Source organism: Hemicordylus capensis, chromosome 1 (assembly GCF_027244095.1).
Source record: "Hemicordylus capensis ecotype Gifberg chromosome 1, rHemCap1.1.pri, whole genome shotgun sequence".
NCBI lineage: Eukaryota > Metazoa > Chordata > Lepidosauria > Squamata > Cordylidae > Hemicordylus > Hemicordylus capensis.
This window is the reverse complement of record NC_069657.1, coordinates 212438705-212464175: the sequence shown is the minus strand read 5'-3', so window position 1 is coordinate 212464175 and position 25471 is coordinate 212438705. Positions and strand designations below refer to the sequence as shown.

General features: G+C 45.0%; 1 protein-coding gene across 1 annotated transcript in view; it reads left to right on the top strand.

The window, feature by feature from the left end:
* Positions 1–8926: 8926 nt before the first annotated feature.
* The window catches only part of CAVIN2 (caveolae associated protein 2), a 31941-nt gene continuing 15396 nt past the window's right edge, over positions 8927–25471 (top strand). Inside the window, exon 1 of the mRNA XM_053283072.1 lies at positions 8927–9727. Within this exon, the coding sequence (XP_053139047.1) occupies positions 9239–9727 (489 nt within the window). The 5' untranslated portion in view covers positions 8927–9238. The remainder of the gene's footprint in view (positions 9728–25471) is intronic.

Genomic DNA, 25471 nt, shown 5'->3' with positions numbered 1-25471 from the left:
GTGAGTCACTCACACTTCTTCTTTTAACATTTTTGAGTCTTGTACAAACAGGCTGGGGTGGGGATGCATATCTGTGGTGCATTTTGTTTCTGCATCATGAGAATCCACAGCTCTCATGCAGAATGCAAAAGAGGGATGAGAAGAAGCAAAACAACCAAAGCTGACATTTGACTAAACAGCTTCTTGGAAGATTGGGGGGGAAATGAGGTTAAAGTCTCAGGCCCAGAGACTCAAGTTTTGGGCGGTATAGAAAAATTTAAAATAAATAAAATAAATAAAAATTACATGTGATTTTGACAGAGCTGTGTTTTTAAACATGAGTCAGCCCCAACTGCATCTAGTGAAGAGGCAATGTAATATGGCATATGGATGGAGGAGATGGAGGAGAGCTGGTCTTGTGGTAGCAAGCATGACTTGTCCCCATAGCTAAGCAGGATTCACCCTGGTTGTATCTGAATGGGAGATTTGATGTGTGAGCACTGCAAGATATTCCCCTCAGGGGATGGAGCCGCTCTGGGAAGAGCAGAAGGTTCCAAGTTCCCTCCCTGGCTTCTCCAAGATAGGGCTGAGAGAGATTCCTGCCTGCAACCTTGGAGAGGCCACTGCCCGTCTGTGAAGACAATACTGAGCTAGATAGACCAATGGTCTGACTCAGTATGTGGCAGCTTCCTATGTTCCTATGTTTGATGCTGAACCAGTTGCTGGCCTGCTACTTCTATTACCCAAGACTCTTTTTCCATTAGTCAGGCTCCAGTATCAGAAGTGGTATCCCAGTTGGAAGAAAACCTCATCTAGAAGTTGAGCGGATGCAGGGCAAATTGCAGGGAGATTCAGCACATACCTGCCAGTCTCCTTTGGTACCTTACATCGCACCACCGCCACCCTCTGCTTTAGACATTATTGGAGCAGAACTGCATTTAAAGATTCAAGGCAACTGCCTTCATGTATAGTTTAAGCTTTAATTAAGAAAACGCGTTGCTGATTGTTTGAGTTTGAATGTGTATGTTTGAGGTTTACATGTAGTTCAGTTAAAGATATGAAGTTGCGTTCTAACGGAACAATATCACACACAACGTGGTGGAGAACAGTTCTGATGACATGGTTTTCCTTGACGTTGAAGAATTGGGCATTTGTGATGCAAAGGGAGGGACAAAGGGGATCTACTGAATGGATGTGGGAGCATCTGCACTACTTTCCAGCTGCTAAAGCTCTCCCATTGGGTCTAAGAAGTGCTGTACTATTTTAATTAGAAATGGACATGTGGGAGTTCTCGGGATTCTTGCAGTTCTAAAGTGCAGTAGTAAAAGCAAACTGTTAACAGTCACAGCATTAGAGCCTGTTATATAAACGTTAGAACTTCAGATCCTTCTTGTTTAATGGAAATGGAACGAACGCCAACATGCTGTTCCAACACCTCTTTAAAAAATAAAAATAAAAAATTTCCCCTAGCACTTTTGTTTTGCCAGCTGGGTGTTCCCTTCCTCTGGGATGTGGTGGGGGCAGTACTGTACTGTAGCCAGTAAGGTGAAGAATTAATAAGAGAGTTATGACTGAATCGGAGCCAGGTGCAGGAACTCCAGTATTACCAGCATAATAAAATACTGAGGCTATTCTCACCATCGACTAAAATCGGGCTAGGGGAGCCCTGCCCGATTTTAGCAGACCGTGAGAACCACCGGGCTCACAGGCGAGCCCGGTTGTCTCACAGCGGGCAACCCGTTTCCGCAGCCCTCCCCTTAGCCCAGGTTAGCGGAGCAAACACTCCGCTAACCAGGGTTTCTGGACCGTGTGTTGCCATGGCACATCTCCGTGCTGCAGCAACTCATGAGGAAAAAGCAGCCTCCCAGCTCGGGGGTCTCTCCAGCATGCTCTGCGCACTCGAGCAGAGCATGCTGGAACTTCTGGGGGCCATGCGGCCCTCTATCCCCACAGCCCCCACCGGCTCCGTGACAGAGCCGGCAGTCGTGTGGGTGGCCGATTTGGCTGCCCACAGGTGCAGCCTGCTCATGTGCGGTGAAAGCAGGCTAAGCCCACTCTCCCCACTAACCCTCTTGAGGCCGGTCTCACTGATCGTAACACCCGCCTCATTGCAAGGCTGTTCTCATGAGCAGCCTAGCCCAGGTCAGGCCGTCTGTGTGTAATGCCAGGATCTACACAGATCTCAGGTTTGCCCACCCACCTGACCCAGCTTTTAACCAAGGTTAAGGGTGCTAGTATGCCCTTACCCCGGTGCCAGGGCCATGTGTGTCCTCGGACTGTTTGCAGCCCAAGCACGCACAGGGGCAGGCACTTAGAGCACGGGTCTCTCAGGGGTATCCCCCCAATGCACCACGCTCATCTCACGGTGCATTATGGGATACATGGAGGCCGGGATGCATCGTCCTCCGGAGATCCACACTCCGTGCAGCAGCACAGATCATCTGGGAGCACGGTCTGCACTCCCAGCAGCTTTTCTTGGTTTGTCGGGTGGGGCGGGGAGAGAAAGGTAAGTTCTGTGCAACTTGCCCTCCCTCCCTCCATGTCTTGTGAATAGCCTTTGTGTTTTACTATGCTGTTTTATTGTTTTTGTAATTGTTTGATTGCAGATGCTGTGTTTTTACTCCTTTACTGTAAGCCACTCCGAGCAGCAGTATGCTGGAAAGGCGGGATATAAATATTTTAAATCAATCTTGAGAATGGAATTCAGATGGTTGGAATGATGCCTGAAATAGCAATTTAGAAAAACTACCCCTGGGTTGATTGGCTGTGCAATAATAATGTTTAGGAGTCCAAATAAATATTTTTCTAAGATTCCCAGTCGGTGAGATCGAGATCAATGTGATGTCCTTAATAAAACTCCAGGAATACTTCTTACAATTCTGTGAGTTGATACGAACTGTTCCAGGAAGATGTCTCTGAGTTCTTCACAATATGCCAGACGCATTTTGTCTGTTACTCAGCCTTTTTCAGTAGCATTACTACAAACATTCTTTACAGTCCATCAACACAGTCTGTACAATAAATATGAATACTGTAGAGATCAAACCACCCATAAAAGAGTCTCTCAGAAATATGATCCAAGTATAATACTATTATCAAATGCTCTCTAAAAACTCTCACATGTTGCTACACCCCTTGGAATTTGTAATCTCTAGGCTTTCGGCAACCCACCCCAAATCATGAAGAAAGGTTAAAACTCTATGTATGAAGCTCAAATATTGCTTATACAAATTTATCTTTTTCTTAGAATCCCGTGCCTCACATATGTATTCCCAATGGGGGTTCTTACTCACTGTGTATATTAAACAGTCTAATGCTATAGCTCACAATAAAAACATCCTCGCCTCTTGTTATTCTGTCCCTACTGACTCCCAAAATTTAAATACGGTTGTATCAGGCAGTTTTTATTAGAGTACGCCCTACAGCTGAAAACCATAAACTATAATTCCATTAAACATACTAATTCTGAAACTTCTTACCCTAAGGCTAAAAAACCAAATGCTTCACTTTCCAATGGTTATACTTACATATACCACCATCTTGACTCCTCAATAGGGATCAAATGTATGATACTCAATATGCAATCCACAACCCAATTGTCCAAATTACATATCCCATAATACAGTGAATCAGGGTGTAACTGTATCTTTGTCAGGTAATAGTAACAATGGCCAGAAAAATAAATTAAAATCCACCAAGCCAGTTAACCTTTTCATTTAAGCCAAAGGGGGACTATGTTTTAAGTGTGTGGGTCCAAAAGAGCTCCAGACGTGCTAATACGTGCTCCTGGTGTGCTAAGAGCTCCTGATGTGCTTACCCCTGCTAACTTGGCAAAGAGGCACCTTTTATCATGGTGATTCTCTTTATTTAGCAGGGAGAAAGTAACTGGCCCTATCCACACCCAGCACAGTACCTCCAGTGACTGTTGCTGGTGTGTATCTTATGTTTCTTTTTAGATTGTGAGCCCTTTGGGGACAGGGAGCCATCTTATTTATTTGTTATTTCTCTATGTAAACCATCCTGAGCCATTTTTGGAAGGGCGGTATAGAAATCAATAGATAGATAGATAGATAGATAGATAGATAGATAGATAGATAGATAGATAGATAGATGTTAAAATTACCATTGCTTTTCCTAATCTTTTCTACACACCAAAATCGTAGATCCTCCATTTATGGTTCAATTCAACAAAATGTTTAACCAAAGGTGCCTGCATCTTTCTTCTTTTAATGCAACTTCTTTGTTCAATAGTCCTTGTTTTTATATTCTTTGTTGTCATATAACAATACACATGGGCACCAAATGACATAGAGCACTCCCTTGGTATTACAACTGCAGAAGCCCCCAATGAGGTATTCCTAGAAATTCAGAGGATTCCTAAATTTTTTAAATTTCTCACAGTTGTGGCAAACTGTGCAATTGCCTCAAGGAAATTGTCCCACGGGTGATGTCCCATCCAATGTATTCCTCCTGACTTGCTTCTTTTACTATGCTGTTTTATTGGTTTTGTAATTGTTTAATTGTAGATGCTCTGCATTTACTGCTTCATTGTAAGCCACCCCGAGCAGCAGTATGCTGGCGAGGCGGGATATAAATATTTTAAATCAATCAATCTTGAGAATGGAATTCAGATGGTTGAAATGATGCCTGAAATGGCAATTTAGAAAAACTACACCTGGTCTCATTATTGGATGCACATTGCCAAACTCATAGCTCTGTTCATAAAAACAGTGGGCTGAAAGATACCTGTTGAACACTGTTTAAAGCATGAGGTATGATTTATATTATGAGACCAATCCATGGATGCATATAGGACAATCTACATGTTAGGGACATAGGGACATAGGAAGCTGCCATATACTGAGTCAGACCATAGGTCCATCTAGCTCAGTATTGTCTACACAGACCGGCAGTGGCTTCTCCAAGGCTGCAGGCTGGAATCTTTATCAGCCCTATCTTGGAGATGCCAGGGAGGGAACGTGGAACCTTCTGCTCTTCCCAAAGCAGCTCCATCCCCTAAGGGGAATATCTTACAGTGCTCACACATCAATTCTCCCATGCATATGCAACCAGGGCAGACCCTGCTTAGCTAAGGGGACAAGTCATGCTTGCTACCACAAGACCAAGAAATCTTTTCTAGTCCTGTTATTTGAGCTCCTTTAAATTCAACTGTGTTATTTCACAATGAACAATGAGCTCTCTGGCCAATATCTTGCCCAAAGGGAGAATCCTCCACGAATTAAGCTGCAATATATCCCTTACCAAAGATTAACATACATCGTAACCTTATTCAAACATTACCTTGAACATGTACACTCGTATATGTTTTTGTGTGAATGACTGTACATGTATTTATTTTTAAAGTGCACCTGGATACAAATGCAGGTAAAGATAGGAACTGCTGTATGTTGGTTGAACAGAATGTGTAATTGTGCATTCATACAGATCTGTGTATGTGTGCATTGTACACAGATTGCATGTGCATTGAACACAACATGTGAATAGGGCTGTAAACAGATAGAGTGTCCCGAACTCAAGAATAAAGTGAACAAAATGCAATTTTTAATAGAGAAATGCAGCACTTCGGTCTCTAAATAATCTGGCCTAGGAAGGAAGGAGGCTTTCTTTCCCTGCTACAAATATGGTAATTGCCAAACCCTTATGAGTGAAGGAAAACTCATCCAGCAAATCTCCACAGGGGGAATCCTCCTTGCAAGAATGAGAGCATCTCCCCTCCCTCCATACTGCCCCCAGGGCAACAGAGATACAGATACAGGAATCCAACCCAGAACCAGATTCCTGTGCAGAAATCCAGCAAAGCAAGCAGAGCAGCTTTGGGTACAGTGTGCATGCCATAAAGAACTCAATTAACATGCAGAGAGGCATGCTGGACTGTTAAGATTTACAGCAAGATCTTCAAAATTTGCTTCCACAAATTAGGTGTGTAACTACTAGGGCACCTAGTGCTAGTAGATTAATAGGTTAATCAGTTAAAGACCTGTTGACTGATTAAAAGGGTGGTCCCAACTTATCGGGGAAGAGGATCTTTGCAACAACAACAAAAGTAAATTACTTTTAATAATATACAAAAATGAAGCTAGCAGACATCATCTGGAAGCAGCTCTCCTCTCCTGGACTGAAGAGATGGCAAAGCCATTGGGAATGGGCTGCAGTACCATGCACTCCCTTGCCACACCAATCTGTCCCTTCTGCAGCATGAATCTGCCTGGACCTCCTCCACCAGCCTTGGTCATGGTCAAGTGTTACGTTGGTGCCTACATTAGCCACAGTTGCAACGGTTCCCTCTTAACCAGACTTGGACATGTTTATTTTTAGCAGCACACGAATGGCTGCATTACGCAGCCACCTCTGGTTATCTGTCCTGGGTAAATGGGGGTTCATCACAGCAGTTTGACCAGCATTGTCTGGAAATTCTGGGTTCTCACAATCATCTCTGCAGGGCTCAGCAATCCTGGTTAACTCTTTACCAGGATCGCTGTGACTGTGTGAATGCAGCCTACACACTACAAGTTATGTAAGTAGAAATGAACAGAGAGAAAACTCCTGCGAGGAAAAAAGAAAGTAAGAGGCAGGAATAGCCCTTGCAGGTATTGCTGGTCTTGTAGCTTGAACCCTCCTTTAACCAGGTCCACCTACCATCCTCACCCAGTTATTTGAAGTAAACAAATATGAAGTGACACTATGAGGCTGATAACGTGAGCAGCCCTACCCGGGTTTGCACATCCCTACCCAGGTAGGGTTGCTCATGTGGAGCGCTGGGGCAGGCCTGATCTCAGCGCTGCCCCACCAGATAGCCCAACCCCCCCCCCGGCTATTACCAAGGTAGAAGGGCGCAAGCATGCCTTTCTGTCTCAGGTCCCAGCCTAGACTGCCTGGCAGTGGGGAAATACCCACAATGTGCTGCACTCGTCGTATGGTGCACTGAGGGATTCCTGGAGGCTGGGCTTTGTTTCACCATGCTGACCATGCAAATGGCTTCTGCGCATGCGTGCCACATTGCTGCCGCACAGGCTGCTAGGGGGAGTGCCACCAAAGCAGAAAGCTGCATGGAGTGACAGTCACACAGGTAAGGACCTGCTGTACTCACTTTTTGTGTGAGAGAAAAGAAATTGGCTGATCAAGAATCCCTGGTTTGGGCTGCCTTTTAAACCTGACCACAAGTTTCCCCCACCCAGCCATATGTTCCCATCCCGGCGCTGTGATGGGGTGGCCTGCTTATGTTGCCACCTGGAGTGTTTGTGCTTGTGGACATATATCGTTGTCACTTTATTCTTGGAGAGCAACGCACTTTAATGTCCGCCCTGTCGCCCCATCCCCATTCGCTTCTGCTTGCCAAGAGCGGGGAGCAAGGGACAGAGTGGGAAGGGGGAATGCCCCTGTGTGACTTTGTAGCTTGACAAGCTGACAAGCTTGGGGTGAGGCGTGGCGGCATCCTTGTTGCCATGCTACTACATCGCTGGATAGGTGACAGAAGGGGCGGGGCCGGCACTCAGGGAGGTGGCCAGCGAGAAGCACCACATGCATGGAGTGGGTGCGATCGCGGGTGGGTTTGCGCCACCATCTCTACGACTGCGGTTTCAAAACCAGAACAAAACTATGGTTATGGCAGTATCTGGGTTCAGACATAATGCTTCGGCAGCCAAACAGAAGGTCTCAGCGGCGAACCTTTGTGAAAACCGAAGGTTCAAATTGAAGTTCGGCGGGCCAAATCACAGGTCACTTTTGGCTCGAAGCCACGGTTACACAAATTCAGATGTAATGGAGTTCCAACCTCTGTCCCATTTAACTCTGGTTTCATGTTACATCTGAATTCAGCTGGTGGTACCATTAAAAAAAAATTGAAAGGGGGCACCAAAGGGGCAAAGTGCATTATGGGTGGGCGAGCTGTGTCCCACATACTAGATTTCTGAAACAGAACTGGGGGGGGGGAGGGGGTGGCGGCAAACTACTTGCCTGAGGGTACTCCTGCCATCCCTGAAGCCACCCTTGCTGAGAAAAGACCCCTGCCTGAAACTCTGGAGAACTTTTACTAGTCAGCATTGCCAATGTTGTGCTCTAACAAGCCTGCACAACATAAGGCCTGGGGCCAAATCTGGCCTGCAGGGACTTTTTTGTGGGGTGGTAGGAATATCCTGCAACAACAGCAGGAGCCATGAAGACCTCTAGGATTGCATGCTTAGGACTGCAGCCAGAAAGTAAGAGTGATTTAGGAAGAGGAGAGGACTTGGCATCTATTGGGGGCTAGTATGTGGCTGTATACCAAGCGCACCACTGACTGAGTAGTCATTTTGTGGCCCCTATCCTTGATTAAAATGGTGGGTCTCTTGATGGGGGTGGGGAGGGCTATGAGTAACAAATAACTGATTTCATTGATATTTTAAGCAATTACGTTTAATGTAAATAAGGCATGGGAAATTGACCTCAGCCCCTGCATGCCAAGTTGTGGTTGGTTCCAGCCCACTGGGACATTTGAGTTGTGCACCCCTGAGCTAGATGGACCAATGGCCTGACTGAATATCAGGCAGCTTCCTATGCCAATGCAGTCAGGGGTGGTAATTCTTCTGGATTAATGTGGAGTGCAGAAAAGTGCTTTAAAAACAAATCCTTCAAATGTTTCTTTACAAAAGATAAATACAATGTTCTCAAGCTGTTCTTTCTCCCTCCTCTTCCTTGCTTGCAGCCAGATACAGGACAAACGCAAACAATTCTTTCCATTAAAGTCATTTTAGAAGAGGGGAAAAAATACAGGAAAGGAACATTGGGAGGGAGTCCCTTGCGTTGCATCCGTAGCACAGCAGCCAGAGCGAAAAGTTTACAGACTTCAGCCAATCGGTGGCTGCGGAACCGGGCCAGGCCTTGCCTGTTTTTTCCCCGCCTTGCCCATGAAGTCATGAGCGAAATATGACATTCCACTCATAAAGAAAAAGGGCAAGGGGTGGGGGGGAAGAGAGAAGGAAAGAAGTTAAACCTGCAGGCGACGAACTCTGAGGTCCGAGCCTTTCCAGGATCGGCTTCCTCCTTGATCGCGAAGGAAGTGCGGGAGGAGCTACGCGGAGTTTTAACGGAGGGTTTGTTTTGTTTTGTTTTTGCTTCCCGCCGGATAGTTAACGGGGGCCTTCAAGAAGCCCTGAGTCGGTTTTCTTGGGCAGATCTTGCTGCTGCTGCTGCTGCGCCCTGCGGAAGGAACAGCGCGAGGCAACTGGTCGCGGCGGCTGGGCACCTTCCTAGGCTTGCAGCGATGGGGGAGGACGGGGTGCAAGCGGAGAAGAGCAGCGCGTACGTTTCCCCGAGCTCCGACGGGCCCCTGGATCACAGCAGCCCCAGCCCGGTTCCGTCAGGCAGCCGCAGCCCCAGCCTGCAGCCGGCGACTCCGGGTGAGGCAGTCAGGGACGCCTCGCAGGTGAACGCCATCACGGTGCTGACGCTGCTGGACAAGCTGGTGAACATGCTGGATTCGGTGCAGGAGAAGCAGCACAAGATGGAGCACCGGCAGATCGAGCTGGAGGGCTCCGTGAAGGGCATCCAGAACGACCTGAGCAAGCTGTGCAAGAACCACACGTCCACCAGCAACACGGTGGCCAAGCTGCTGGAGAAGTCGCGCAAGGTCAGCGCCCACACCCGCGAGGTCCGCGACCGCATGGACCGCCAGTGCGCCCAGGTGAAGCGCCTGGAGCACAACCACGCGCAACTCCTGCGCCGCAACCACTTCAAGGTGCTCATCTTTCAGGTCAGTGGTGGTGACGGCGGAGGCAGCGGGTTTGGGAGTGGGGTGCGGCTGTGCAAGCAGGGTAGCTCTCTCTCCCTGGAACACCTAGATCCCGCAACTTTTGCAGCAGTCTTCAAAATCTCTCTCGCCCTAATCTAGGCAGCTATTCCAAAACAGAGTGGAGAGATTTGGCCCTTTCTCTCACGCTCTCTTCGGGATGTACCACCCATACAGATGCTAATTGTTTCTTAATAGCCACTTACTTCTGCCTCTCTCGCAGCACGATCCTGTGCATAAATAATCAGAAGTCAGTCCCATTATGTTCGGTGTTATTTACCCCCATCACAGTGTGCATTGGGGGTTGCAGTCTTAATTTCCACTCCTCAATGTACATACACTCCCAAATCAAGAGAGGTCGAGCTTGGCAGGAAATCGCTTGGTGATCCAACATGTAGGATGTGGTTACTTGGCACATGCTCAGAGGCACTCCTGATTATTGCCTTACAGACTGAGCCCTGGCAAACCAAGGCTTACATTAAACCATCCCAGCAATCAGTGCTTCAGATTACACAGGTCTTATCTAGTTCATGCCATATTCACAAAAGTGAAATGGGTGTGGACTCTCTCATCACCGAATACAGTATGTATCTGTGCTCAGCTCCATCGAGTAAACAGAGCTCACTTTTATACACTCTGGAAAAACTGATCAGTTAGCTGCTGGTTCTGCTGGCCACACCCAGGGGCTGGAACATACCTCTTGCTGAATCTTACCTAGTTTCTTTGCAACAAGCAATTTATTCTCAACATTTATTTTAGTTGGATATAATGTACAGCTAAGCTGTCAGCTGTGCCTTAAAGCCTGATCCTATCCATATTTACTCAGAAGTAAATGCCTCTGAGTTCATTGGGACTTACTCCCTAGTTGGCATGCATCAGGTTGCATCATAAATAACTCTTTGTCCTTCTCTGTGATAAACGTAGAAGCTGTATTAATAAATGTATCTGTCTTTTAACAACTGGCATCATATCCAGTATGTAGTTTGTTTTTTTAAAACTCCGTGCTCTGTATGGTATCGTGTCTGGAAATACAGTTTTTTCTCATCAGATGGGAATAACAACACAAAAGAACGGCAGCTATGTTTAAGAAGTATATCTTCTGCTGCTCCACTCTGCAGAAAGCTAATAACGTCGTGCAACATTTTCAAGCAATTAGATTACAAACATAAGCATTCTTTCTCGGAAGGAAAATATCATTAAAACTAGCAGGGCATCTGCCCAAGTTAATGTGGTTAGGATATGGGTGGTTAGGTCATAGCATAGGCAACTCTTGCTTAATAGTCTTTATCATTCTCAACAAATTATTCTAGATTTACTCTTTTCTTCTTGACTAAAGTTCTATGACAGCTTTACAGCCTGAGTCTGTCTTAAGCTTTCCCCTTCACTGTACAGCTATCCAGCATATTGGATATTGGATATAAATCCAACATATTGCATATTTACACAAAATCTGAGTTCTGGTTTCCTGGACATCTGTCTGAAATTTGATGTAGTTAAATATATATATATTTGTATATAATATATATTTGTATATATATTTGTATATATTTTTGTATATATATATATATATATATATATATATATATATATATATATATATTGATCTGGGCAATAAAAAAATATTAGATTTTGACCTTGCCAAGAGTCTTTAGTCTTCTTGTTCCAGAACAGTTCCCTCTTTGTTCAGAGAAATCTTAACCAAAAGAGTGCTTTCTTTATTACTTAGGGTGCTTTAAAAAAGAAAGTTACCTGATCCTGTGTTTGTTTATTAAAAAGAAATGCCTTTGAACACAATGGGGTTACTCAAGTCCAGAATAGGTGTACAAAATAAGGCTGTGTGTGTGAATCTGCAGACCCTGAACTGTGTTGAATTGCAGTGGGCCTATTTGACCCACATCAAGCTGCTGGCCAGTTCAGGTCAAACCTGGTTAAACCAGTCCCAATTTGGCCTCCTTCTGTTTGGGCCTAATTTGGAGTCTACAGCTTCACATAGCCCTGTGATGCATACTCTGAAACACCACCTCACTACACTTCCCTGATCCCTATATATATATCAGACATGGGCAAGAGACAGGCTGGTCCAGGAGACAATTGGTTTTGCTCCTGGTGGGAAAGAAGCAGTGGCTACCATAGCTTCTCTTTCAAAAAAGACATGCAGAAGAGGTTTCTTTGTTTTTTGCTTTGGGTGTTTTTTTTGGCGGGGGGGGGGAGCAAATCTTGGGAAAGCAGCACTGTAGGCACTGTAGTCTTTTCAGGGGCTGCTGCATTAGCTGAAGTCCACGAAAAGACTACAGTTTCCATGAAATCCTGCACTTTCCCAGGACTTATAAACAAAAAAAGAGAACATCTTCTGGGCATTGTTTTGAAAGATAAACCATTTTTATTCTGGGTAATTTGTTCTAAAAGAACAAAAATCAAATAAATCAAAAGAGAAGCCCTGGCAGTCACTGTCCCCTCTCCACTGGGAGCAAAATCAACTGTCTCCTACCCAAAGTGGGTAAATACAGGGGCCAGGGGAGTGTGGATTTGGGGAGGGGGCATCTGAGGCTTCATTTGAAGCTACTCCTTCAGATTGGGCTGAACTGAACAGATTCCCACACCCATCCCCAGGAAGCACCATGGCAGGCTTAGAATCAAGTTGATGCCACTTCGCACAACTCGAATGCATAAGACGGCAGCCCTGATTTCATAGGGTACATACAGCAGTCATGGTGGAGCTCTTTCTAAGTTGGGAATTCCCTTCCTTGAGTCCCCAGATGTTGTTGGGCTGTAGCTGCCATCATCCCCCACCCCAATGGCCAAAGGGAGTTGTAGTCCAAAAGCATCTGGGAACCCAAGGTTGGGTACCCCATTGTCAACAATTAAACAAATTATCCACAAAAATAATAAAAAGGCATCGTACACATGCAGTGCAACCATGATCATTTTCACTCAGAAATTATCATACTGGACTCAGTAGGTCTTTACTCACGAATAAGTGTGTTTAGGACTTGGGCCATAGGAACATAGGAAGCTGCCATATACTGAGTCAGACCATTGGTCTATCTAGCTCAGTATTGTCTTCACAGACTGGGAGCGGCTTTTCCAAAGTTGCAGGCAGGAATCTCTCTCAGCCCTATCCTGGAGAAGCCAGGGAGGGAACTTGAAACCTTCTGCTCTTCCCAGAGTGGCTTCATCCCCTGAGGGGAATATCTTGCAGTGCTCACACATCAAGTCTCCCATTCATATGCAACCAGGGCAGACCCTGCTTAGCTATGGGGACAAGTCATGCTTGCTACCACAAGACCAGCTCTCCTCTCCTAAGATTCTAACTCTGTTCAGGCTTTCAGAGGGAACGCTGCCAAATATACTTACATGGCTGAAAGTGGGTTGGAAGTCCCATCCCCCAGCCCATCACTCACTCTCCTGACCCACTCTTCATGCTTAGCGCAGTGTTTCTCTGCAGAGCTTGTGGAAATGGGCTCAGTCAAGCTAAGCCTGAAGTGTGGGTTGGGAGAGTGAGTGATGGGCTGGGGGTGGTTCCAGACCTGTAAGCATGTTCAGCAGCGTTCTCTCTGAACACCTGGACATGGCTTCTGCAGATCCACAGCCACTCTTCGCAACTTTCCATCATCCAGTTCCATGGGTATTCGTGAAAGTTAGTGGCAGGCTTAATCCTCCCCCCCCCCCATACAAATGTGTCAAGATGGCATGAGAAATAAATGGGCCTCCTCCACCACCACCACCACCTCCTCCTCCTCCTCCATTTACCAAATGCAGGGTTGCACCATTTCAGCCCTCCAGCTGTTGTTGGACTACCACTTCCATCATCCCCAGCCACCATGGACAATAGTAAGGAGTGATGGGAGTCATAGGCCAGCATCTGCAGGAGGTCCAAAGTTTTGCAGCCCTGACCAAATGTATTGGCCAAACAGTACCCTTCAAATGGAAAGTCATTTCTTGCCTAAGGACACCCACATTGTGATTTTAGTCAGACTTTTATGGGCAGAGTGCCACTGAAATCAGCTTGGAATTCCTGCACACAAATGTTATCTGATCCTAGGGTGTGTGATGAAAGGTTTTGAGTGAGGGTGGCTTATTCAGATAGGAAGGTATACCTGAGAGTTAACTGCCTTAAGTGTTTTCCTGGCTTCTTAGTACTTAGTAGACACATATCGAATATCCATGTAGTTCCTTCAGAAAATGTATTTAGATGGGCATGTGTTATTAAAGTTAACACTTTGGATTTTTGGACATCCTGTCCTGTTTCATCAGAACTACCGCTGTGGCAATCTGTATTGCAACTTGTATAACACATGTCCCAATAACTGTTTTACCACTAGAAGTAGTAGCATTTGGAGAACACTAGGAGAAACAAAGTAGGCATTCTTATGAAGCAGAAACAGAGAAGAGAATACCTGCACTGCAACTTTACGATGACGTTTACTGCTGTGGGAAAGATGCATGAAAGGAAGACACTTAGACTGGATTCTTGCTTTTCCTCTGTGGTGCGGTAGCTGCAGCACTGCTGCTCCTTCCCATGCCCCTGAGGAAATGACAATAGCCTGCCTGGAACCACATGGGAGAAGCCTAGATTGTAGCTCCCCACCCCAGTGTCAACCCAGTGGTTAATGCTGGAGTCGGAAGAAGCTGCCTCACGGACTCCCATGCTATTCCAGCAGATGTTGCTGCAGCTCCCACACTGCCGAGGGAATACCAGATCTCAGTCTTATGTACACTAATGTGCACCATCAACAATCCATACCATCAGCAATATAAGAACAGCCCTGCTGGATCAGACCCAAGGCCTATCGAGTCCAGCATCCTGTTTCTCACAGTGGCCTACCAGATGACTCTGAGAAGCCCACAGGCAAGAGCTGAGGGCATGCTCTCTCCCCTGCGGTTGCTTCCCTGCAACTGGCACTTAGAGGCATCTTGCCTCTGAGGCTGGTTATAGCCACCAGTCTAGTAGCCATGGATAGACCTGTCCTCCATGAATTTGTCTAAGCCCCTTTTAAAGTCATCCAAGCTAGTGGCCATCACTACATCCCGTGGCAGAGAATTCTGTAGATTAATTATGCGCTGTGTGAGAAAGTACTTTCTTTTGTTGGTCCTAAATTTCCCGGCCTTCCGTTTCATTGGATGACCCCTAGTTCTAGTGTTGTGCAAGAGGGAGAAAAACCTCTCTCTGTACACTCTCCTCCATGTATAATTTTATACACCTCTATCATCTCTCCCCATAGTCACATCTTTTCCAAACTAAAAGGCCCCAGGTGTTGTAGCCTTGCTCCATAAGGAAGGTGCTCTAGGCCCCTGATTATCTTGGTTGGCCTCTTCTGCATTTTTCCCAGTTCTGCAATGTCCTCCTTAAGATACGGTGACCAGAACTGTATGCAGTACTCCAGGTGTGGCTGCACCATAGATTTGTATAAAGGCCGCATATTAGAATTTTTATTTTCAGTCCCCTTCCTAATGTTCCCTAGCATGGAACTGGCCTTTTTCACAGCTGCCCCGCACTGAGTCAACACTTTCAATAAGCTGTCCACCATAACCCCAAGATCTCTCTCCTGGTCAGTCACCAACAGCTCAGACCCCATTAGTGTATATGTGAAGTTGGGTTTTTCCCCCCAATATGCATCACTTTATACTTGCTTAAATTGAACCACATTTTCCATTTTGTTGCCCACTCAACCAGTTTTGAGAGATCCTTTTGGAGCTCCTCACAGTCTGTTTTGGATTTCACTACCCTAAATAGTTTTGTGCCATCTGCAAATATGGCCACTTCACTGCTTTCCCCAACTTCTAGATCATTTATGAACAAGTTAAAGAACACTGCTCCCAGTATAGATCCTTAGAGGACCCCACTTCTTACTTCCCTCCATTGTGAAAACTGTCCCATTTATTCCTATCTTCTGTTTGTGTTATTCAGCCAGTTACCAATCCACTCATGAGCCTGTCCCCTTATCCCATGACTGCTAAGTTTACTCAAGAGTCTTTGATGGGGACCTTTGTGAAAAGCTTTTTGGAGGTCCAAGTTTACTATGTCCACCGGATCACTGATATCCACATGCCTAGTGACACTCTCAAAGAACTTCAAAAGGTTAGTGAGGCAAGACTTGCCCTTGCGGAAGCCATGCTAATTCTCCTTCAGCAGGGCCTGTTCTTTTATATGTTTAACAGTGTTATCCTTAAGTATGCTTTCCGTCAACTTACCCAGCACAGAAATTAAGCCAACTGGCCTGTAGTTTCCCGGTTTCTCCCTGGATCCTTTTTTGAAAATCAGAGATATACTTGCTACTTTCCAGTCCTCTGGTTGTAGGGACAAGTTACATATTTTTGCTAGGAGATCAGCAATTTCACATTTGAGTTCCTTCAGAACTCTTGGGTGGATGCCATTTGGCCCTGGCAATTTGTTAAATTTTAGTTTTTCAAAACAGTTTAGAACATCCTCTCTCGTCACCTCAAATTGATCCGGTTCTCAGCCTCCAAGCCTGAGAAGCTCAGTTCCGGAGTGGGTATATGGTCAGTATCCTCCACAAAGAACTCATTCAACTTCTCTGCAATCTCCTTATCCTCCTTTAATAATCTCTTTCATGACCCTTTCATCATCTAAGGGTCCACCCACCTTCCTGGCAGGTTTTCTGCTTCTGATATATTATTAAGAATAATCAAATAATTATTTAAATATACCTTATAGATGTTCTTTTTGTTCACAAGTCAGCCATAGATGATCAAAGTCCTGATGGAAATATTTAGCCAAACCCAAATTGTAAATTATTGCATTTCAAGATGAGAAACTTGATGAAAACTGATTTGAAAATGTCAAGGAACCAAAGAAGTATCCATTTTTTAATGAGTACCAAACTCACCTGCTATATACTTCCAGCTCCTTAAATGTGTTGGGAAGGGGCATGGTTGCACACATCCCCACCACCACTTGGCATGCCATTGCCTAATCGCAAGGAGTGGTGATTCTTCTAACCAACCCTTTAACATCCTGTTCTAATACTTTTGTAATAGATGGAGACTGCAGATTGAAGGGAAATTCAGATGAACTACCTCACTCCTACGCAGTTAGACAGTGATATGATGAGTGGAGACATGCATGCCTACTCTCTTCCCTGACATGTTTAAAAGTGCCAGTCAGAGCATCATCCAAACTGGCTTGTGAAACTTAGAGGGAGGAAAGGGAGTGTTTCCCACTGTCCATTTTCCACCACCCAGAATGAGTATCCTGGGCAGATTTCCAGGGACTGAAGTGGAAAACCTACATTGGAGGAGCATAAACAGGATTCTTGACATTCTTTCACCAGCAAGAAATGCCACATTAAAGCTGCGATTCTGTGCACCTTACTGAGGAGTAAGCCACATGGTGAAACTTGCTTCCAGGCAAACATGCAAAGGCTCTGGCTGTTAACTGCACATATTTTGGACTATGTCTTGTATTACATTTTAAAGAGATGGGGTGACTTTTGTCGGTTGCTCCCAGATTTGAAGGCAACCGTCATGTCTAAATGAGTAACATAAACAAGCCACCTCCAAGACAGACCTGTGGACTGCAAACTCTGGAAGTAGCTCTGCTGTGTACAAATCTTTCTTTGACGTAGTCAAGGACATTTGTCCTTCAGACAAAACATCTACATGCTTTTTCAACCACAACAACTGTGGTCCCAGCTTTTCCTAGCGTAATATGAGAGGCAGCTCCTCATGTAAGGGCCGATCTAGAGAGTTTGTGACCTCTGAAACATGCCAGTCAAGGGAGCCACCAAAAGCTTTTGTTTTTAGGAATTGGCAGCCTCCCTGCATGTTAAGTCACCATTTGCACCTCAGCATGTTGACATATGTGACGTGTCCACTTTTGTTTCTTTAAGGATACAGCCAAGGTCTCTAGGTAGTGTTTAGTTCAGTTTGTTTCTGGTTTGGTTTTGAAAGTATTGCTGAAGGCAATCTGTGGGTTTCTTCTTGGATTTTAAGTTGCACAAATCACTCCCAGTTCTATATTCTTGTACATTCTATGAGTGTCATTAGGTGCAATGCCACCAAACAATTTGGTGAGCACTCATTTCTTAAAGTTGCACTTTGAGGCAACTGCTAATTGAAACTTAGGTGTATATTGATATTCCAGTATAAGTTGTTGGTTGCCCGAAAAGATGTCATTATATTACTTGGTTAGATATCACATTTTTATCCTTCTCTTCATCCAGGGAGCTTGGGGTGGGACGTATATCTCCCTCTCCCATTTTATGTTCACAACAACTATAACAGGCGCAAAGTCCCTTCAGGAGAATAATGGCTGAGTGGGGATTTGAACCTGGATCTCCCGTATCCTAGTCTGACACTCTAAGCATAACATTGAGGCTGTGCACACGAGCAGCCCTACCTGGGTAGGGCTGATAGTGTACTGTGCTGGGATTGCAGCCAATCCCAGTGCTTGCAAGCCCAAATTTTGTACCCTGGCTTTTACCTGGGTTAAAGGGCACCCTTTACCCCAGTTTCAGGGTTGTGTGTATGCTCGGGCTGCACACATTGGGGAATCCAGTGCACTGTGCTCATCATGCGATGCACTGTGGGATTCCTGGAGGCCAGGAAAATGAGTCCTGGCCTCCAGAGAGCCGCACTGCTCCATGCAGCGCAGATCGTGTGGGCACGCGGCTGCGCACCAAAGGAAGCATCAGCTATTGTCTGGGGGGAAGGTCGGTCCATCCCTGCCTTACTGCTCACCCTCCCCTCTCCAGTAATGATCGTGAGTACAGAATAGCCATATTATCTTTTAAGCATGAACACCTGTATGGTAATCACTTATATAAAGGGAATTTTATTGTCATTAGGTGATGCCTTTCTCCCTTATCTCAAAGATGGCCAACACAGGCATATTTAAAGATATGTTCATGATTAATCAGTCATCACCATAAAGGAAAAATAAGAAGACTTAGCCTATTTATTTATTTATTTATTTACTTACTTACTTACATTTTATATCCCGCTGTTCCTCCAAGGAGCCCAGAGCAGTGTACTACATACTTAAGTTTCTCCTCACAACAACCCTATGAAGTAGGTTAGGCTGGGCTTGAAGCACTTCAGAGTACATAATCACACTCATTCTTTCACCGACCCTGTAAGGTAGGTCAGTGGGATTATTCAGAGTGAGACTGGTTCCAAAAGTGAGTAGCTTGTCTGAGATCATCTGATGAGTCATGGAAGAGCAGAGTTTGGAACTAAACTTTCTTAGAGAAAGGGTTCAGACATAATGGTGGCACCTGAGGCGGCCGGTTCCGATATGTCAAAATTGGTCATGTAAGTTTCAAGTAAGTGGCAGATGTTGGGTTCCCTGAGGGAAGTAGGGCAGGATATGCTGGGATTGGTGGGTTCGGATCACATGACCAAACTTGGCATATCAGAACCTACAATGAAAGCAGAGACACGCTGGGATTGGGGGAGCAGGGGAACATGTGCAACTAGAGTGGCAGCAGTCACAGCCTGATGCTGCTGCTACGTCTTCCCTTAAGTTTTTCCACCCCCAGTCTCACAGGCTCTTGCCTTGAATCTGAGTTTTGTGCATGCTTTTCTCTGAACAAGTTTTTAGCCCTCAGGCTGGCAAAGTTGAAAACTGAGTGGAATATGGTGACGTCTGACAATGAAGCACATCGGTAATCAAGTTCATTTCCCCCCATGAATCAAGATCTTATCATCATGAATCCATTATAAGGTTTCCCCCATATCTGGAGGTGTTTGAGCCACCACCCAGTAAAAGGTTGTCAAATAATGATGAGCATTGAAAGAAATGTGTGTATTGTGTGTGCCCCCGCCCTCTGCTACCCAGTGGATGTTGTTCCATTTTCTACATCAATGCTCACACACAAGACCCATTCATTGCTGTTTTTGCTAGAATACAATCACATGGAAACCAATTTTCCAGATTAGGATAGTGATCTGTACAAGAATATTTGTCTGTATCTCTGCACAGTTTTCAACAATGCATAGTTTGTAGAATTGTTATATGTCCATTATAGGGAGCATGTGGTACTTCTGTGAATTCTGGGGTGCTGTTCAGATGAGTGGAGAATGTTGGCTTATTGATAACATTTTTATCCTACCCTTCTTCCTAGGAGCTTAAGATGACAGATGTAGGGGCTATTCTAATGATCAGCAAAAATTGGGCTAGGAGAGCCTAGCCCGATTTTTGCTGATCGTGAGAACCACCAGCCTCGGCTGCAAGCTCAGTGGTCCTAGAGTGGGTCACCCTCTTTTGTAGCCCTCCCCTTAGCCTGGGTTTGCGGACTGAGCGTTCTGCAAACCCGGGTTATCTGAATGTGAGTAGCCAGGGTGTGGCTCCACGGCGTGGCTACTTGCGAGTAGACCCCCGGAGGGTAGGCAAAAAGCCGCCTCCCTGCTCCGGGGGCCTCCCCAGTATGCCCTGCGTGCTCGCACAGGGCATACTGGAGCTTCCGGGGGCTGCACGGCCCCCAGACTCCCCAGCCCCCACCGGCTCCATCACACAGCCGGCAATCGTGTGGGTGGCCAATCTGGCCGCCCAGGGCTCCATCCCCAATCATGAGAAGGGAGAATGGGCTTAGCCCGCTCTCCCCGCTCACTGTACTAAACCGGCTCATGGTGTGTTATGTCCCCACCCCATTTTATCTTCACAACCAGCCTGTCAAATGGCTTAGGTTAGGCAGAGAGTTGGACTGGACCAGAGGCATCCAGTGAGCTTCATAACTGAACAGGTTTCACATTGAGGCTCTGCAGTCTCAATCCAATACTCTTACCCCCTACATCCCACTGGCTCTGTGCACCACACATATAAGCTTGTCACTAGGCATTTACCAGGTTGTCTTTACTAGCTATACCCTAGAATAAATGGGTAGCATTACCCCTCCAGAATATTTGTGTTAAAAAAAAAAACAACCTACTAAAAATCCTGACAATGCTAAAGCTTGCAATATAATAACGCATAGCATTTGTATAGCACTCATTGAGTGTGCAAAGTACTTCGTGTGTGATACCTTGATATCCTTAAAACCACCCTGTAAGGAAAGTAAGGATTATTGTCTCACACACCCTTTTTTCTTTTTCTTTTTTTCTTTTTTGCTAAAGCTGGGCTGTTTTGTTATAAATATGGGTTGCCAGAACTTTTTAGGACCAATCTGGTCCATTAAAAAAAGCAGTGCTGTTAGAAATTTACTCATAAAACCTGAGGAGTTGCTGCTGGTGGTTTTTTTTTTTTTTACAATCAGCAGAGTGCATTCCATCCCCTTTTTTAGCAGTGGTCTGGATTATATGAAATCTAAATTTGAATCAAGTATACAAGACATTCCACTCAGTTCTGAAAAACTGCAGCTTTAAGAGGGAGAAGGAAAGCCCGTTTGGCTTTGCCCAGTTAAACGCAGATGTGCGTCTGTGTAACTCAGTTGGTTTTCATGTTGAATATCTCTTGCATCTTTAGATAATACTCTAAATAAATCAAGTGGGTCTGGATGGAAAACATTTGGCAGAGCTGCAAATCTCCAGCTTTTCCCCCGGGAGGAAAAGACCCCACCTTGGTTCTCATTGTTCTCCTCACTCTGCAGTTCTTCGTATTATAAAACCACAGGAGGAACATATCCTGTCACGTCTGTAGCTTCGGCATTGTAATGTTTAGTGCTTTGTCTCAAGAGAAAACTTTAAACAGTTTTCTGCATGTCTAATATATTAAAATAGATATTGTGTGTGCACTCTACAATAAAAAACCTATGAGAAATGGCCCAGTTATATGCATGCGTGTTGGGAAGCAAGTTCAAAGGGACATTTCCATGTAGGTGTGCATAGGAACATGGGAAGCTGCCTTCAACTGAGTCAGACCATTAGTCCATCTAGCTCAGCATTGTCTACACAGACTGGCAGCAACTTCCAAGGTTACAGGCAGGAGTCTCTCTCAGCCCTATCTGGAGATGCCAGGGAGGAAACCTGGAACCTTCTGCTCTTCCAGAGTGGTCCCATCCCCTAAAGGGAATATCTTACAATGTTCACACGTAGTCTCTCCTTCAAATACAAACCAGGACAGACCCTGCTTAGCAAAGGGGACAATTCATGCTTGCTGCCACAAGACCAGCTCTTCTGGATTGCAAGTGGAATTTGTACTGAAATTGAAAATGCTCTGAAAGGTTTAAGCACAGTAGCTAGTGTGCTCAGAGAAAACTCAGGCTGCAATCCTAAACATAATTACTAAGGAATAAGTTCCATTTATCTTAGTAGAACTTTCTTCTGAGTAACCATAACTTGGGATTGCTCTGCACCATTCCAATAGTATAGGAATGGTAAATTGTGCATCAATAGTTGCACTTCAGCTGTGTTGTTCTTAATGCAAGAGTGTGTTCTTGCTGAATCTTGCAACATTAGGTGGTAAAGGGAAAGTTGGGAGGGAAAGCATAGGGAGAATAGGACAAGGCCCAGAGACTGTGAGGAAGAACAAAACTCAAACCTTGCCAGTAAAGGCTCAGTCAGAATGCCTCTTTAGTAGTTAGGAGATTCTGTGCAGATCTTTCTTCCTTGAGGTCTAGAAATATGCAAAAGTAGATACTCTGACGACGACAACAAAATATTTATATACCACTTTTTAACAAAAGTGTCCAAAGTGATTTACATAGAGAAATAATAAATAAACAAATAAGATGGCTCCCTGTCCCCAAAGGGCTCACAATCTAAAAAGAAACATAAGATAGACTAGACACCATCAACAACAGTCAATGGAGGGGTCCTGTGCTTGGGGTGGATAGGGCTAGTTACTTTCCCCCTGCTAAATACAGAGAATCACCACGTATAAAAGGTGCCTCTTTGCCTAGTTGGCAGGGAGGGCAGACCCTCCCTATTCAGACATTTCATTGTATGTGCCTACAGGTGTTTGTACACATGTACATGTTTTTGTGTGAATGTCTGTACTTGGTTCCCTTTGAAAATGAAGCCAGGTACAGGCACTCTCAAATGTTGGCTACAGTTAGGAAGTATACTGCTGTAAGTGTGCTGAGCATAGCATGTGATTAACAGTATGTGCATACAGATCTGTACATGTGTACACTGTACATAGATTGTACATGTGCTCAACAGAAGATGTGACTAGGGCTTTATTCTGCATCAGTTTCCATATCTCACTCAGCATAGCCTTCATGCAGCACAGACATAATGCTTATGGTTTGAGATGACAGAGTATCTATCTATCTATCTATCTATCTATCTATCTATCAATCTATCATCTCCCTATTGAGATTTGAACGCCATTGTGTTTTGGGTGTCTCAGAGAGCTGCCATCTAGTTTTAAAGCAGGATGGGAAGTAACAGAAAAAATGCATCAAAAGGTGTATTGTACGGTGCAAGGTTCTGTAAGTGTAAGCTTCAGGATAGGAGGAAATATGCAAAGGAAAACTGGTCTTATTTTGACCAGGAATCCATAATGATAGGCTGTACATATTTGTCTGAAGATTTCTTGTATAGCAGTCCTCAACACAGACCCATAATCAGAGAAAGGAAAGCGTCAAATCTTCCTGGCTGTGTGGTGAGGAAGACTTGACCACACTTTGGTCTGATCAGAAGTCTGGGAAAGTGAGAGGAGTGGTCAGCTTCTCCTCGCCACTTGGAGGAGAAGTGGTCACTCGAATGACCACTATGAGGTCATTCACACAATCAAAAACTGTGTCCTACCCGGGTTTGGGAGCGGTTGTTTGGAAGCTAAATAGGAAGAATCCCTGGGTAGAAGTGATGTGTGGAAACAAGGTAGGAGGGAGGGAAACCTGGGTAGCTTTTCCTCCTACCTTGTTTCCCACACAATCACTTCTATGCAGGTTGTGCTCCTATCTTGCTTCCACACAACCAAACAATGGGAGCACACCCAGCTCCCAAACCCAAGAAGGACACCGTTTTTGATTGTGTGAATGCCCTCACTTATAGGCTAATCAAATGGTTACATGCTCACTGTGGAGAGTCGCCACTTGTCAAATGGGCGTCCGTTTTCAGCTTGTACTCAGACAGCACTAGAAGCTGTAAACAGATGGCCTGAAGTCCAGGAATGGAACCTCCAGGGTGCCTATTGAAAGCAGTGCTGAAGATTTTATTGACTTGATATTATGAACAGTATTGGGGACAGGGGAGGAATATCAAAGAGTAGCTTCAGTCAGCATTGGCAACACTGAGTCTGAGCCACATGGAAACACAAACCCGCTACTATTGCAGAGGGCCTTCAGCTGCCTAGTAACTGGGTGCTTGAAGTCCCAGCAAAGTTCCCTAAATGGTGAAATGGTTCCCTAAGGGCTGATTTATGTGAGTCAATGGTGGAGAAAACCATGCTGCCTCCAGGGCTTGAAAGTCTCAACCACTCCCCTCGTTTTGACAGCCCAAGCCTAGATGCCGCCACAGCTTTTGGTGCAGAGAATTCCCGTGGTTTGGACTGATCTTTCACTTGCCAGTGTCTCAGCAGCATTTAGAGGAATGGGTCCACAAAAAGCACTTGATCATACAGTGTTCCTCATACCTTGGCATCTTGTTGACAGATTTTAACCCGTGTGATGCTGGCTCCTTTGTTTGTGTGATTTCCCTCCCGCCCCACAAGAATGGCACCTGAAAACTGCACACAAGAGGGGGCAGTACCTCAAAAGTTCTTTCTCGTGCATCTCATACCTCATATATATTCCAGAAGACTCTGGTCAGGGTAGTGGTTGAGGTATTATTCCGCTCTGGAGATGCACAGCGTTCTCTGTCAAGTGTCTCCACATCTAGAAAACAGGATTGCCGCACAGATCACAACACTGCCATGATGTTCCCAGTTATTTTTCTTTTCATCCACCATAGACCTTTCCAGAAAAAATTAAAACTCTTCTCAGTGACCTCTCTTGATAAAGAAAAGGCCTATTAAGCTGTTTGGCCCATCCCCTCTTTTAAAGGGAGAAAAATATTGTGCACAGGATGAAAAGAAAGAAAAAGATGGGTGGGGTTGCATTCATGAGTGCACAGAGAGCTTTTAAAATCTCTGAGAGACCAGCAGGCATGTGTTCCCTCCCAAAGCAATATTAAATTCTGGGTTTGTTTTTTTCCAGAAAACAAAGAATGTGAGCATGTGTGTGGTTTCAGTTTAGCTCTCAGTTTTCCAAAAAAAGCCCCCACAAAACCAGATTAAATTGGGTGCAGCATGTTCCTCGTAAAGGCCTTGCTTATCCTGTACAGAGCAACAACTAGGAAAATGTGGAAACAAATATATTTCAAGCTAGTAAATTAGCTATTCCTCTGGTCATTTCCTGGCCCTATCCATACCCAGCACAGCATACCTCCAGTAGCTGTTGCTGGTGTCTATCTTATTTTTTTAATAGATTGTGAGCCCTTTGGAGACAGGGAGTGTGTGTGTGTGTGTGTGTGTGTACACACACACACACACACACACACACACACACACATATATATATATATATATATATATATATATATATATATATATATATATACACACAAGCCACTTTCAGAACTTTTGTTTGAAAAGAGATATGTAAATATTCATCATATTCGTAGGAGTAAGAATTGCTTGTGTGCAAACAGTAACTGGGGGATAAGCAATGAGTTATACATAGAATCTTGTCTCTCCTGTGTTTCTTGTCTTCCTTATGTTCCTTCTTAGACTGTGAGTTATTTGGGCCTAGGTAACCATCTCAGTGGTGGTGATGGTGGTGGTGGTTCTGTGTAGACCACATTGAGAACTTTCATTGAAGGGCAGTA